Here is a 15,016-nt window from a genome sequence, read left to right on the forward strand (position 1 = left end):
AAACGAACTGTATTCGAAGAAAGCTACTGTTCTCGTAAAACGACGAATTAATTCGTACCGGATTTCAACCCCCTTCTCAGTACAGAAAGTATTAAATTAGCATTGCGTTTCTAAGTCAATTTCAGTTGTGTCGAGGGATTAATATCAAGATTGCGAATTAAACTGACAGAACTACACGTGGCATGGTCTTCTTACGAGACCTATTTCTGCGTCCGAAGTGCGCCGGTCTTACCGAGCGCAATCCTATTAAGGGGTTAACAGGTATCTGGTTAGAAAACGAACGACCCAGTCGTACCTCGTACCTGGCCCAGTGAGCAGTGTTCATTAATATCACTAGCACTTAAATGTGGCAACGAGATTTTTGAAATCCCGATCGCCAGGAACAGTTGCGGAAATGGGTGATATAATCGGTTAGTAACGAATCGTGTAACGACGACGTTCGTGCACCAAAATATTTCGATAGTGTAGTGGTACCGATCGAAAAATAAGAATTTCCTTGAAATATCCGATGAATGATCACTTTCGCGTAGAAAGTGCACGTTAAACGACTGAAAAGTTTTAGTTATCAGTGAACCTTAAATAGTTTGTAATAAAAAATCAAAATTCTATGATCGTTAAAGCTCATAGCTCCCTCGACGTGAATAATATCGAATTTTATGTTAAGATAACGCTAGTTTGTACGTGCTTAAGGGAACAGTGAGTAAAAATGTAATATTTATTTGATTTGCTGAAAAGGAACCTCGTAAAATGTAAATTTGATTATTATAAGAAGATGTAATATTGCGTTATATAACGGACTTTGCGGGCTTACAGAAGACCTCTTCTATGTGTTAAGCGAATTAGGAACCTAGTTTCGAAATCCGAGTTGCCCACAAAAACTATATTTTCTTTGTTGGATCAGCAAACGTTACTAAAACTTTTATTCAAATAATATCTTTAACAGTAACCCTTATATCCCTTACTTCGGTTTGTTTGTAATTAGTGTAACTGAATTTTGAGTTGCCATTACAATTAAATATACATAAATAATTTGCTCATCAATGTACTCTTTGGTCCGTTCAACGTCAGTCGATACACGTACATACGATGCATCAGTGACAAGTTTTCTTTCCGCGGTAAACCGCAACTTTCTACAAGAATTCACTTGGAAATAACTTCACCATTTCAGCTTCCGCTCGTTTACTGCAAAATTGCTACTAACTGGAAGGTGTAAAACATTATTATCGCAATTTTCCCATTCACTATCTATAACGTGCTCGATCCGCGCCAATACAATCTCTCCTCTCCAATTAAGAAGCATAAAAATCACTTGTGACGTTTACGCTGTACTAATAATAAATTAGAAATACTGGCCAGGAAATATTTCCGATAATGGCTAAAACGCTTCGAGTAATTTATAGCATCCACGTTCAAATTACTTCTGCAACATCCTTTTCAACTTATAGGCATCAAGCGCAAACTGTACCCTAGGCGTGCCGATAATTCACTGTTTATTACAACATTTAATACCTATCCCTATGAATATTAATACTGCACAAAGAATATTAACTGTCCATCTTGAAAAGCCTTAGCCAGTTTTAATAAGCAGAAATAGGAAGACGTAAACTATTATCGACGCTATTATGAGGCGTTAAACCATAGTATCCTCATTGGAGCGCTCCGAACAATTAAACCCTCAGCGCTCAAAATTTCAATCTATTAAATTTTCTAATACAGTGATCAATTTACTTTTCAGAATCGAAGATAAAGATACTTGTTTGAAAATTGATTCGAAACGTACATAATTCTCATCGATTAACTTTAAGTTATCGTGTTTTAGAAATGACTGGTGGTGGGACCAACATGGCGTACCACGGCCTCAGCCAGCACGTAAATTTCGACGTGATACCGGACCCCGGTGATCGTTTCGTCTTGGAGGAATTAATCGGCGAAGGAACGTACGGAGAAGTTTATTCCGCGCACTGCAATGAAACCGACACCAAGGTTGCGATCAAGATACTGGAGAACGTCGCGGACAATATCGAAGAGATCGAGGAGGAGTATCTCGTGCTGAGAGATTTGAGCCTTCACCCGAATATCCCCGTCTTCCACGGTCTGTTCCTGAAAAGAGCGAAGCCGGCTCAGGAAGAGGATCAATTATGGTTTGTCATGGAGGTATCGTCGCTGTAATTCTCGTATCATGGTACAGGCAGGAAAGCGTAACTGACAAATAACTTAATTGAAATGTAGCTTATCGGTTGGTATCTTAAACGCCAACACTGTTTTCCTGGATATCTATCATCTGCGAATTAGTTCGAACCCGTTATTCGAAATCACCGTGTTTACCGAGAACGTAAATGAAAGTTTTCGTAATTCCTATTATTTATTCGCATCCCACGATATTTACTGTTTCTTTAGTGTTAGGCACCAGGAAAAGTTCGTTCAGGTACTTAAATCTAAATTTGTTTAACACTTCTTGAAATTTCAAAATTAATTCTCTTATTTAGGCGTGTATTCGGAATTGACTTTTCGACTTTTCCCGTACAATTAACCATAGGAAATGCCTAAAATTCAGTTTAGAAAATATGATTAAAATGGGAAAATAATTTTAAGTTAAAATCTTGAAATAGTGTTTATTTGTTTAATATTAAATTTTAGTTTAATTCTAAATTCTTTGATATATATTTCATTGTTTGTAAGACGTCTAAAAAGTAGCTTCAAACTGTTAATTATATAGAAGTAAATATTAAGTACCGGAAAAAGTTCGTTCTGGTTGTTAAACAAGCTTTTTCCAATATCTAATACTTAAATAAAAATGATTTATTTTACAAATTACTCGATCATTTTTATTCAGTTATGTACTGGAGGATCGGTGACCGATCTCGTGCAAGGTCTCAAGAAAAGAGGAAGACGTTTGGCGGACGATCAGATATCTTACATCCTCAGAGAAACAGTGGAAGCTTTAATTTATTTACATACCAATCACTGCATGCACCGTGACGTCAAGGGGCATAACATTTTGCTGACCGAGGATGCGCATGTTAAGCTAGTTGATTTCGGTGTGTCTTCGCATCTCACTGCAACGCTTGCGAGGAAAAACACTTCGGTTGGTACGCCATATTGGATGGCACCTGAGGTGAGGTATAACGTTTACTATATTTTCCACATTTTTATAACTACCTGTCCAAACAGTTTAACTCTTTCGCGTGCCCCAACATTCAGAGATAAAAATCTGAAAGTTGTTTATTATATATTGCTGTGTAAAATGGTCTATACGTATATATTTCAAGGACATCCAGAGTCTCTTATTTTATAGACCTTCTTTCAGAAGAATATTCAGATTTTTATGTTTCATGCTTCATTTATTTATATTTTATAAGAGTCTCATGAATATTTTCAGTTAAAATGAGTATAATACATATTTGAATTTAAATTTTAAAATAACACTGTCAAAAATTGTCATTAATCACACTTGATAAGTAATTGTTTTATATAAAAGCTAGAAATTAGGAAATTTATTTCCATATACTTAAAACAATTTAACATAGTATGCCTTCGAATCATTTCCAAACATTCTTCAACATGTAAACAATTCTTCCTACTCGTAAAACGAATTAAATTTTATACGTTATAAAAATACGTTCCCTGGAGGTAATAGCTTTGACATACTGAATTTCAAATAGGTAATAGCCTGCGAACAACAGTTGGATTCTTCCTACGATTCTCGTTGCGACGTGTGGTCCGTCGGCGTCACAGCCATCGAGTTAGCAGAAGGCGACCCGCCTCTGTCCGAATTGCACCCGATGCGAGCGTTATTCCAGATCCCGAGAAATCCACCTCCAGCACTGAAGAACCCGGACATTCATGCGCCGGAGCTAGTGGACTTTATTACGGAATGTTTGGTGAAAGATTTGGAGCACAGACCGTTCGCCAGCGAATTGAGGGAGCATCCTCTGCTGATTAACATCGAGACGCGCGTAGAGCAGATCCGAAGCGAGCTTCAGGAGGAGATTCGAAGACAAAGAACGGAGGGTCGCGTTCACAGGCAGCCGGAAGTGACGACCAAGCATGGGAAATTGAAGACTGATCGAAAAACCAGGCCGGAGAAAATGTACATGGACGACCTGGCTGCGTTAGATATGTTATCGGAAGATGGGATTGTGGATCAATTAGAGCACAGATACGAACAGGGTCAAATATACACTTACATCGGAGATATTCTCGTCGCGGTTAATCCATTTACAAACTTGGGACTGTATACAGGAATTGTGAGTATTATCATAAATATCTAAAGATCTGATTTTTAAAAATTTTGAAGTCTGGGGAAAGTTTCGTACGATATTCGTGAAAAAAGTTATGGAAAGAAAGGGTAAGAAGAAGGAATTAATGTTATTCTTAAATTCACAGGAAAGCTTAGATTTATTAACAGTTAGTATGTGTATTTTATTTATTTCTTACACAAATATTTTTTTGCATTTTTCATGTTTCTTTTATAAAAATTGAGATGTCTGAAAAGAATGTATTTCCTCATTTCGATACAACATTGTTTTTAAGTTGTAAAAGTAAATGGAATAAATAAACCAAATAATAAAAATAAATAAGAAGTAAAGACATAGTTCTATAAATATGTAGAAACGATTTAAATAAAGTCAGATATCTTAGAATGTATAATATCGTCAATAAAATCGTTCGTTACATTATTAATAGTAATTATAATCGGTTCTTGGTTAAATATATCGATTAACCAGATTTTACTGTTTGCACCATGGAAATATTTTTTACAAGAATTTCTTTCAACTGTTTAGGAACAAAAGCGGTACAAAGGTCAAGCCAGGTCCGACAATCCGCCTCATATTTTCGCAGTCGCTGATGCTGCGTACCAGGCTCTGTTACATCAACGACAAAATCAGGCGATCGTAATTAGCGGTGAATCCGGGGCAGGAAAAACCGAGAGCGCGAATCTGCTGTTGAAACAATTGGTTTACCTGAGCAAAGCTCCTAATCGTAATTTAGAGGAGAGGATTCTTCAGATAAACCCAATAATGGAGGCTTTTGGTAACGCGACCACGGGAATCAATGCAAACTCCTCGAGGTTTGGGAAGTATTTGGATTTAACGATGACGAAAGGTGGCAAAGTTACCGGTGCCAGAATATCTGTTTATTTGTTAGAACAATCTCGCGTAGTGGCCCAAGCCGAGTAAGTAATCCGAATTATATACTAGGAACTACTAGTAGTTGATATACGAGCTTTTTAAAACCAGAGTGCTCTGAGAAGAATTATGTCTCAAATAACAAACACTTAAAGAAAATCAAATGTTTTTATAAACACTTAAAGAAAATTAAAATTAATTAAATGTATTGAGCAGTGAACTGCGGAATTTAGTTTGAAAAATCTTTCGTTGCGCGCAATGAAATCAAATACTAAAGTATACTCGTCAAACGCAGGGCAAATGAATTTATAATATATGTTAATGTAAAACTAAAGTGGAACGAAGAAGAAATACATGTTTGAAAAAGTAAATAATTTATCGTTGAAAAAATTAGTACCATTTTGCGTTTTACCATGTATACTCGTCGAACGCAGTTAACTGGTTAACTCATTAATGAATGAAATAATCTAACATACAACTGCTAATAAATTAATATCTAAATTTGAAAATATTTTGTAAACATTTTTTGAATTTGATCGAGAGATTTCTGTTTGGAGAATTTCATTCCGACGTTATAAAGAAAGGAGGCTCTTTACTCAGATCATTCTCGTTTGTAACGGCATGTATAACATTGTAATCAATCTGTTATGTGTGACTTAACAAAATCATTTCAGAGGCGAACGGAACTTCCATATATTTTATTATATGTACGATGGTCTGGAGGCGGACAACCGTTTATCGGAATACTATCTGGACACCAATCTCCGAAAGCACCATCGGTACCTCATGGACAACAGTCAAACATCCCAGACCCACATCGATAAATTCCAGCAGTTGAAGAACGGATTCAAATTGCTCGGATTCCAGGATAGTGAAGTAGACACTGTCTACCGTATTCTTGCCGCAGTGCTTCACCTCGGTGATATTGAATTCGGTGAAGTTGCCAGCGAAGACAATACCGACAATAAGAGTCGTGTCATTGATACGGCACCCTTGCAGAGAGGTAATTAAATTTATAGTTCATTATCATAAAGTTATCAGCTAAATATAAAATGCAGTGAGGGTGAAAATAGACTTTTCAAATTTCCTTATCACTTTTGACAAATTTAAATATAATTGTAAATACGATTAAATTACTCTTGCCAAACAAGATTCATTTCCATCATTAATTTATTCTTTATAATAATGAATTTAGTAAAGATCACTTTTCCAAAAGCAAACATTGAGGTGTCAAATGTTTAATAAAGTGCTCTTCTAAATATCCAATGGTCACGTTTTCGTTGTACGGTATCAACGACGAGTTACAATTATTGGAATATGTTTCAGTTTCGCAATTACTCGGTGTCGAGGAGAATGATCTTCTGGAAGCGCTGACGTCGAACTCGGTTATGACCAGAGGAGAAACAATCACGCGAAACAATACGGTGGCTGAAGCCTGTGCAGCGAGAGACGCCATGGCGAAAGGACTTTACGGTCGATTGTTCGATTGGATGGTGAATCAGATAAATTGTTTGCTGAGCTTCAATCATGCTCCGAATTACGAGCCGCTGGCCATCGGTCTCCTTGATATTTTCGGATTCGAGAATTTCCCAAGGAACTCCTTCGAGCAGCTGTGCATCAACATCGCCAACGAGCAGATACAGTATTACTTCAATCAGCACATTTTCACTTGGGAGCAACAGGAATACATGGCGGAAGGGATACCAGTGGATCTGGTTGAATTCTCGGACAACAGACCTGTCCTCGATATGTTGCTGAGTAAACCTATGGGGCTGTTGGCTCTCTTAGACGAGGAAAGTCGGTTCCCTAGAGCTACGAATAAATCCTTAATCGGTGGGTTTTCTTTTCTCTTTAAGACTAAAACTACCAGACGAGTGAAAATGATCCATTCCTGATTTCTTTTTGCTATTATTAAAAATATAACAGATGTTTCTGTGAGAAATTATTGGAGAAATTAATGTAGCAATGCGCGAACTGAAGTGGAGATCGATTAAAGTCTCAATAGATGCAGTCTTGCAGTTTCTGTAGAGGAATTTCAAAAAGTCAATTTAACTTGCACTATGATTTCAGTCTCAATCATGGCCGACACAGCTTGACATTAATAATTTATTGAACAGAAAAGGAAATTCTAGGCATATTCTTTACCTGTCTGCTGTGAAGTATAATCATTGATAACGAATAATATTTCGTTTGAGTTCAAAAGAATTAAGTAATATTTGTGCTTGTTAAATTCTGTTGATTATGTAAATCTTCACGAGTCTGATACGTTACTATAGGAACCTGAATTTTTGTTAGATCAAGATGATCCTTTTATTACATCTGTATGCCCCGTGTATGTTGCAGAGAAATTCCACAACAACATCAAATCGAAGTTCTACGTGCGACCGAAGTCGGACGCAGTTTGCTTCGCTGTTCACCACTTCGCAGGACGCGTGGTTTACCAAGCGGAAGGTTTTCTAGAAAAGAACAGAAACTTCCTGCCTCCCGAAGTCATCCAACTGGTCAGGCAATCTCAGTACGACATGGTTCGCTTCTTGTTCCAATGCCCGATTACGAAGACCGGTAATCTCTATTCAGCGGTTCACGAGACTGATTCAAGGAAGCTATCGCCATCGAATCAGAATACGAAGGTATTAATGAATTAAATGTTTCAAAATATTCATTCAGCTGAATATAAAGCAGTATGATTATAAAAATAAGATCATTATTTGTATTAACTTTATAGTTAGTTTAAGCTTCAAATTGTTCAATGATATAGATTATATCAGTCAATTGTGACTCATTTAGGAATTCTTATAAACAGTAAGTTAATACATCGTTCCACTGAAAGTCATTTTATAAGAGTATTACATCTTATTTGATATTTTTAGAGCATACGTAAGATTATAAAAAAGTGAACATTTGTCAGTTTATTCCTATACATCATAGATTATTCGTGTACAGAACACTAAAGAACTTAACTTATAGTATTCAACACATTTTAAAGTACTACTTCTACATTTAAAATCTAAAATCGAATCAAAAGTTATGTGGCGTTGACTACTTGCTAGATCTAATTACGGTACAAATAAGATCAAAATACATTATACATTCCTGCACCGAAGATTTCTTTGCAATTATGTGTAATGCGTTGAACTGTTTCAGGAACGTTATTCGAGTCGAGGATTAGCCTCGCAATCTAGAGCTCAGCAAACAGTTGCAACATACTTCCGCTATTCCCTTATGGATCTGCTGCAGAAAATGGTATCAGGGTCACCACAATTTGTGCGCTGCATAAAACCAAACGACTCGAGGAGCCCCCGATTTTTCGATAAGGAGAAAGTCGTGAAACAACTGAGGTACACCGGTGTGCTGGAGACGATAAGAATTAGACAGAACGGCTTTTCGCATAGAATACCGTTCGGTGAATTCCTGAAGCGGTACGTATTAACATGTTCTTCTGTGCTCGTTCTGTCTTTTCGAGATAGCCCAATCATCGAGTATTATCTTACACGACGAAGTCTTCTAAGTGATTATTAACACGTTGAATACCATGGAGGTCACCGGTGAGCCCCAATCGAAATATAGTTCAGTCAATTAAACGATGACTATTTGAAAACATTTCTATATTATTAATAATGCTATCGAATGCGGCAACATTCAGCTAGAGGAACGTATAATAATATAATTCAATCAAACAATTTAATGCTCTATTCTTTCATTTTGTGTACTTTGTTCTATAAAATTAGGCATTCAATGTGACACTAAAAATACTGATTAGTAAATTGTCTTTTTGAAATTCCTCTGTAGAAACTGCAAGAGTGCATCTCTTGAGACTTTAATTAATTTCTTTAACAATATCCGGTACCTAATAGAGCAGGTATATTCATAATTCGTATAATTCAGATTCGCAGGCTCGTAAAGTAAGAAATGATCGTTTCTAAATTACAGATATTGTTTCTTGGCGTTCGGTTACGATGAACGAGTGATAGCAAATCGCGACAATTGCCGACTTCTCCTCGTTCGTTTAAAGATGGACGGATGGGCGTTGGGAAGAACGAAGGTCTTCCTTAAATATTACCACGTTGAGTTCCTTTCTAAAATGTACGAGGAGCAGCTCAAGAAAATCATCATGGTCCAAGCGTGCGTGCGTCGATGGTTGGCTAGGATCAGGTTCAAGAAACAGAAATGGCAGTTCGCCGTGTCGGTTGTCACACTGCAACGACATATTCGCGGGTGGCTGTCGCGAAAGCATTATTTGCAGGATCTGAAGAAGAAGCGAGAGGAGGAAGAAGCAACTGTTCTACAAAAAGCGTTAGGTAATTATGCAACAAGTGCAATAAATCATGTCTCTTTGGTGAAGACTTGAAATAGAATCTAACAAACATAAATATTATTCAATTTGTTTGAATTCAAATTAAATATCCGTTGATATCAATGATTATACTTTAGCACAAACGTTGAGACAGAATGTGCTTACAATTTTTCTCTTATTGTTAATCAATTATTAATAATAATGTAGTTAGATCGATCATGGTTTTAAAAGACTCTTCAGAAGAAAGATTCTTCAGAAAACGAGTAAACCAGAAGTAATCGATTAAAATAATTTGTTAACAGAAGAACAGGCGAAGAAGGCTGAAGCTAAAGAAACTGAAGGAGAAGAAGGAGAAGAAGAAGAAGGAGAGGAAGAAGGGGAAGTAGACGAAGGAGAAGAGGAAGAAACCGACGACAAAGATGATTTGAAGGAAGGTGATGCTGCGGTTATCATTCAGAGTCGTAAGTTGTAAATTTGAGCACAGTTAAATAGTCTGATTTAGAATGAAGCTTAATCTTTTATTGTGGAAAGCTGATCGAGAAAAATGAAAGTTAACCATTCGATGTTCCCAGATTTCAGAGGATTCACTATTCGCAAACGTTTCGGCGTTGAACTTGAAGAACGTTTCAAGAGGATCTTGAATTACTATGATGATAAATTCGAAGCGCATAAAGCGTTGCTGCGAGAAGGTTTGAAGAACGAAGATGCTGCATTTATCGTCCAGCGATGGTACAAGAAGAAGGAGAAGGTTAAAAAGCCGAAGTCACCTGTGAAAGACTTCGTGCATCCCAAACTCCGGCAAGCTGATCTCATACATTTCTCTCAGAATGTAAGTAAAATCTTCTTAAGCTAGACTTACATCGCTCGTTTACAAGTTGAAGTGTTGACTCCATTTTTTAAACTTTTCCTACTTTTAGTGTCACAGCAATTCGTTATGTTTTAATCAATATTCAAGATAAATTGTCTTGAAAATTATACACATGACAAATTTTTTTATGAATTCATTGAAAATGGTTTATGATGGTTGAATTCGATAAAGTTATTTAGTTTCTATACATGGTAGCACAAAAGCTACACGTACAATAATCTATCTGCAATATTTGCTCAAATATATATACTTTTTCACATATCATAAAATATATCAATAAAAAATAAATAATTATGAAGAACCACATTATATCGAAACCTTGTTAGACAGAGCAACGTTAAACCAGGTCTTACTCTGCATAATATTATTAATTTCTTATCCATTTTGTAGTATTAATCTCAACGTAAACGACTTACACACAGTTCAAATTTCGCGAGAATAAAATCGGAATTTTGTTTTATTTTATAAAAGGTCCACATGAAGAATCAGAATGTGCATAAGAACCTGCGCCGCAACAAACCAGGGGTCCGATTAAACGACGTCGACGAACCACCCCCCGATTACGTTCGACCGGAAGGATTCAACATGGTGCAACCGATTCTGCAATATCGAAGTGGCAATCAAGTGGAAGGAGAGGATACCATCAAGTATTATCAAGATCTGAAGAACGAGATGAGCAGGTAAATAGATTTAGCGATCCGCTATAACCGACTGTCCGTTTTCACCTTCCCCCCGCGAATGGGAAATTCGAATGCTGAATTTTCGAATGCTTTTGGCACTCGCATCGGAAGTGGTTCGGACTTCGAAGACGACGAAGTTGGATGGGACTTGCCGTTGATACAGCTAGAAAATGACCTTCACCCATCAAGGTACATCGTAAATCTCACTCGAATTGATCGTAGATCATTAATCTCTAAGTGGCTGAACATTCGCAAACATTTGCCTTCGCTGCTTGATGAGGTTTACTATATTATAGATGCATTAAAAGTGCACCACGAATGCATTACGATTTGTGTGTACTTATGTATATACGTACGAGATTTTATTGTTGTTTATAACTTTCTGACGTTTCAACTTTTATAGAATTATTATTACTATGTAATAGTATTAGGAGTATATTTATATATTTCTCGTGTATTTAACTTAGGCAACCAGATTTTAATTTTCAAGTTCTTATTCCTTAGTTTAATTTCATGTATCTTTATGTTAGCGTACCCTTATGTAGTTTTAAGTAATGTTTAGAAGTGACGTATGTAAAAAGTAGCAATGTAAGGCGCGTACAGAACGTATTGAAGCGTAACGCTTCAAAATTTTGTGCTGAGACTATGACACATTTTATTTTGTACTCATACTAATATTTTGTTTTGTACTAAGGCTATGAGACGTTTTATTTTTCTGCTAAGATTATGAGGTATTTTATTTTGTGCTGAGATTGAGACATTTTATTTTTCTGCTAAGATTATGAGACATTTTATTTTGTGCTGAGATTGAGACATTTTATTTTCCTGCTAAGATTATGAGACATTTTATTTTGTGCTGAGATTGAGACATTTTATTTTTGCGCAGAGGTTATGAGACATTTAATTACAGGAGTCGAATGGGTCAGATTCTGGAAGTGAACGTCGAGAGGAGAGAACGCCTGGCAGCTCAAGGCGACTACGCAATAGCCCCGGAACAACAGCTGTCGGATATATGGCACAAAGCTTTGACAAACCCCGATTCGACGCAACAGCAGGACGCGAACCAAACCAAACTGAGGTAGATTCAAATAATCACTACGATCCAGTCCCTAGTTCCCACCTCGCGTATATTTATATTCTAAACATTTACCGCAAGAAATAATCATTTAATCACTTGTCTTATTTTATCGTCGTCATACTGTAATAGGCAGCGAACTACGATTGAATTAATAATGTCAATTTAATAGTTGTGTTACTAACTCTTTATTATGTTTCTACACTTTGCCAGAGGTATCATGGCAAACTTCCAGGTAAAATTACACACTTACGCCGTTTGTAGATTGTATCATATACATTTAATTGTATTAAAAATCTCCTAACATTGCCGTTATGTACTTACTTGTACATATACTAACGATAAGAGTGCATTTTTGTAGAAATTAACGAGCATAATACTTTATGCATTTCTTTTTGTAAAAGAGTAGATGATAATGATTTAAAAACTATTGAAAATGGGAAAGTTAACTTAGTTTATAACTTTCTTATTTTCATTAGTTATTTAATAATACTTATACAATACTCCAAAGAACAAAATAATAATTAAGGAAACCAATACTTTTCTTTGATACATTACAAAGCACTAAAGAGATTCGCCATATTTCAATTTCGACCAATACTACAAATACGAATACATAATACGTTTCACTTTATTTCAAAAGCTATCGAAAATCCAAAGTAAATTTAATAATTATTTTTAACGAGCAATAGTTAGATCAGTAGATGGGCTAGATGGAAGTGTGCTTTTTACTTCGACACCTTACAATTTTCTATCAAATTCACTGAAACATTATCATTGGCCAATAACTTCGAAAACATCAGTGTACAAATGTATCGGAACAATTTATTTGGAAGAGGTCCTCTTCTTTCAGTTCAAGGATTAATTACGTGCCTAACAACATGCAGCCCCCGGAAGTCAGGCAACGTAAGCAACCTGGAGTCAACCCTTCGAATATCAACGATTCACATGGCTTACGATCCAGATTCATTCACAGACAGAACGACGTAAACGAACGCCAGCAGCCCGTTAATGGCCACCATCGTGTTGTCAACGGAGGTGCCGTAAAGGGGCACCAGAACGAAGTTAACGGGCACTCGAGTTATACGAGCAGTCATCCAAATTACGTTAATGGCCAGGCGAATAAGTATCACAGTCCTGCGAACGGACACGAAACATCGATTAACGGCCATTCGAATTCCGTTAACGGCCATTCACCGGCGAACGGCCACGCGCTTAAAGCGAACGGGTATCCCTCTTACCTGAACGGATATCAAAACATCATCAACGGCTGTCAGAACGGTTTGTTTATCAATAAAATGGTCGCGAACCAATTAGACGGTCACAAACACGAATCGAAGAGGCAGACCGTACTAGGCAACGGCGTTAAGAATAACATAAACGGTTGCAAGAATGGCACAGGAATCGCGAGTCGAAACGACGATTCGGAGAAAAAACGACCGGTCGACGTGGATAGTAAAAATGGTATAAATCGAAAGGTTATCGATCATAACGCAGTTAACGGTCGATTAGGCGGTAAAAAGGAAATAGGGAAAGACACGTTCGGCATCCCGGTCAACCTTAGACAGCTTCTGAGGCCTACCGTCGTTAATAAACGTCAGGAAATCATTAAGGTCGATTACGACTCGGAAGGTTTGAATGGCCCGTATAATTTTAGGCAGCTGTTGAGGCCAGCTGAATATCTCCCCACTGAATCCTTGAGGAAGAGGAAAGGCGGGCAAGCGTGCAACGGAGTTCCGGTAACGAAGGACAAGGTTCCTGAGAAACACGTGAAAAGAAGAGCACCATTGGCGCCCAATCAAAACAAACTGGTTAACGTGAAGAAGTAACGCCACGCGATGCCAGAACGTTCATTATTTCTTAGATTAGACGATGTACGTGCAGTTAAATAAAAGATTCCGCGATGATACGAGAAGTTGGCCAGCACAGTAATTAAAGATATATAGGGACATAGTTCAGGAACTGAAATTTATCTTTGTTTATCGATTGTTTTGGTACTTTAGACATTTCTCGGTGACTCAATGCTTCTTGAGAGTTACGTAAGTTTTGATTATTGAAGGTCACTGTACCGATTACTTAAAAACGTATTGTCGTTAGAGAAACTTTATGTATTTCTGTAAGATTCAATTGAGTCCGTTAATTCAAGGGATTTTATATATTTTCTAGAGAGTTGTATGATTTTAATTTCCTGAATTGTCTGAACATCTTGTATGTGGAAGCAGCATTATTTCTTTATACGTGGAACTTTTATCGATAGATGTGCAATTAAATAGCGTATTTTTATTTGTAAATAAATTCTTGTAATTTTAAGTTTGTCTTCGTTATTTGTCATTTATTTATTTGATCGAAAAATATCGTATTGTTATTTACGTTGTTGTAACTGAGAAAAATTATTCATTGTGTGATTCTATCTTGGTAATTGATTGCTGCTTCCTCTTAATACGTATTTTAATGCTAAATCTTATTTAGAACTAGTCATGTGTAGCTTTACAAAAAAACTTAGATGTGTTCGATAGCGTTAAAAAAAACTTTATTCTCCGAAGCTTCGATGATTTTACTGTGTGTTATGACATTTCCATGTAAGACAAATTGAACTTCTAATTTAAGATGAATATAATTGATTGTTCATTATTGTTCCATCTCGATTAATTTTGACAAAACATTTCGATCAGTAGGAATTACCGAATGTTTGTTAAAACTTTATGATTGTATATAAAATTCTCATAGGAACAGCAATAATAATATATTAAATCTATATTATGCTTTAGTCCATAAAGTTTGTTTTACCATTTATTCCAGTATCTAGATCGTAATTAAGAATGTTCTCGAAAGTTATTTTCATTAAAATCATGAACAATAGAAAATTCGTCAATGTTATCAATGTATCATTTATACGAAAGGATTATGATTGCAATAGTGCCTGAAGTAGAGTGTCAAAACCACTCTAATGATATTTAAAAAATGTCACTT

General features: G+C 36.4%; 1 protein-coding gene across 2 annotated transcripts; it reads left to right on the plus strand.

Annotated features, from left to right (window-relative positions):
* Positions 1 to 257: 257 nt before the first annotated feature.
* LOC116429007 (myosin-IIIb) lies at positions 258 to 14,813 on the plus strand. Of its 2 annotated transcripts, XM_031981349.2 has the most exons (16): positions 258 to 410; positions 1,820 to 2,154; positions 2,834 to 3,115; positions 3,663 to 4,247; positions 4,785 to 5,176; positions 5,804 to 6,132; positions 6,456 to 6,962; positions 7,473 to 7,759; positions 8,274 to 8,548; positions 9,060 to 9,427; positions 9,726 to 9,884; positions 9,996 to 10,252; positions 10,763 to 10,971; positions 11,083 to 11,160; positions 11,882 to 12,049; positions 12,900 to 14,813. In XM_031981349.2, the coding sequence occupies exons 1-16, from the start codon at positions 395 to 397 to the stop codon at positions 13,873 to 13,875; spliced, it is 5,223 nt and encodes a 1,740-aa protein (XP_031837209.1). In that variant the 5' UTR covers positions 258 to 394; the 3' UTR covers positions 13,876 to 14,813. The 2 variants fall into 2 exon arrangements, with proteins under 2 accessions (XP_031837209.1, XP_031837214.1); XM_031981354.2 differs by lacking the exon at positions 11,083 to 11,160.
* The last annotated feature ends 203 nt before the right edge of the window (positions 14,814 to 15,016 follow it).

The sequence above is a fragment of the Nomia melanderi genome, chromosome 14 (assembly GCF_051020985.1).
Source record: "Nomia melanderi isolate GNS246 chromosome 14, iyNomMela1, whole genome shotgun sequence".
In the NCBI taxonomy this organism is placed as follows: Eukaryota; Metazoa; Arthropoda; class Insecta; order Hymenoptera; family Halictidae; genus Nomia; species Nomia melanderi.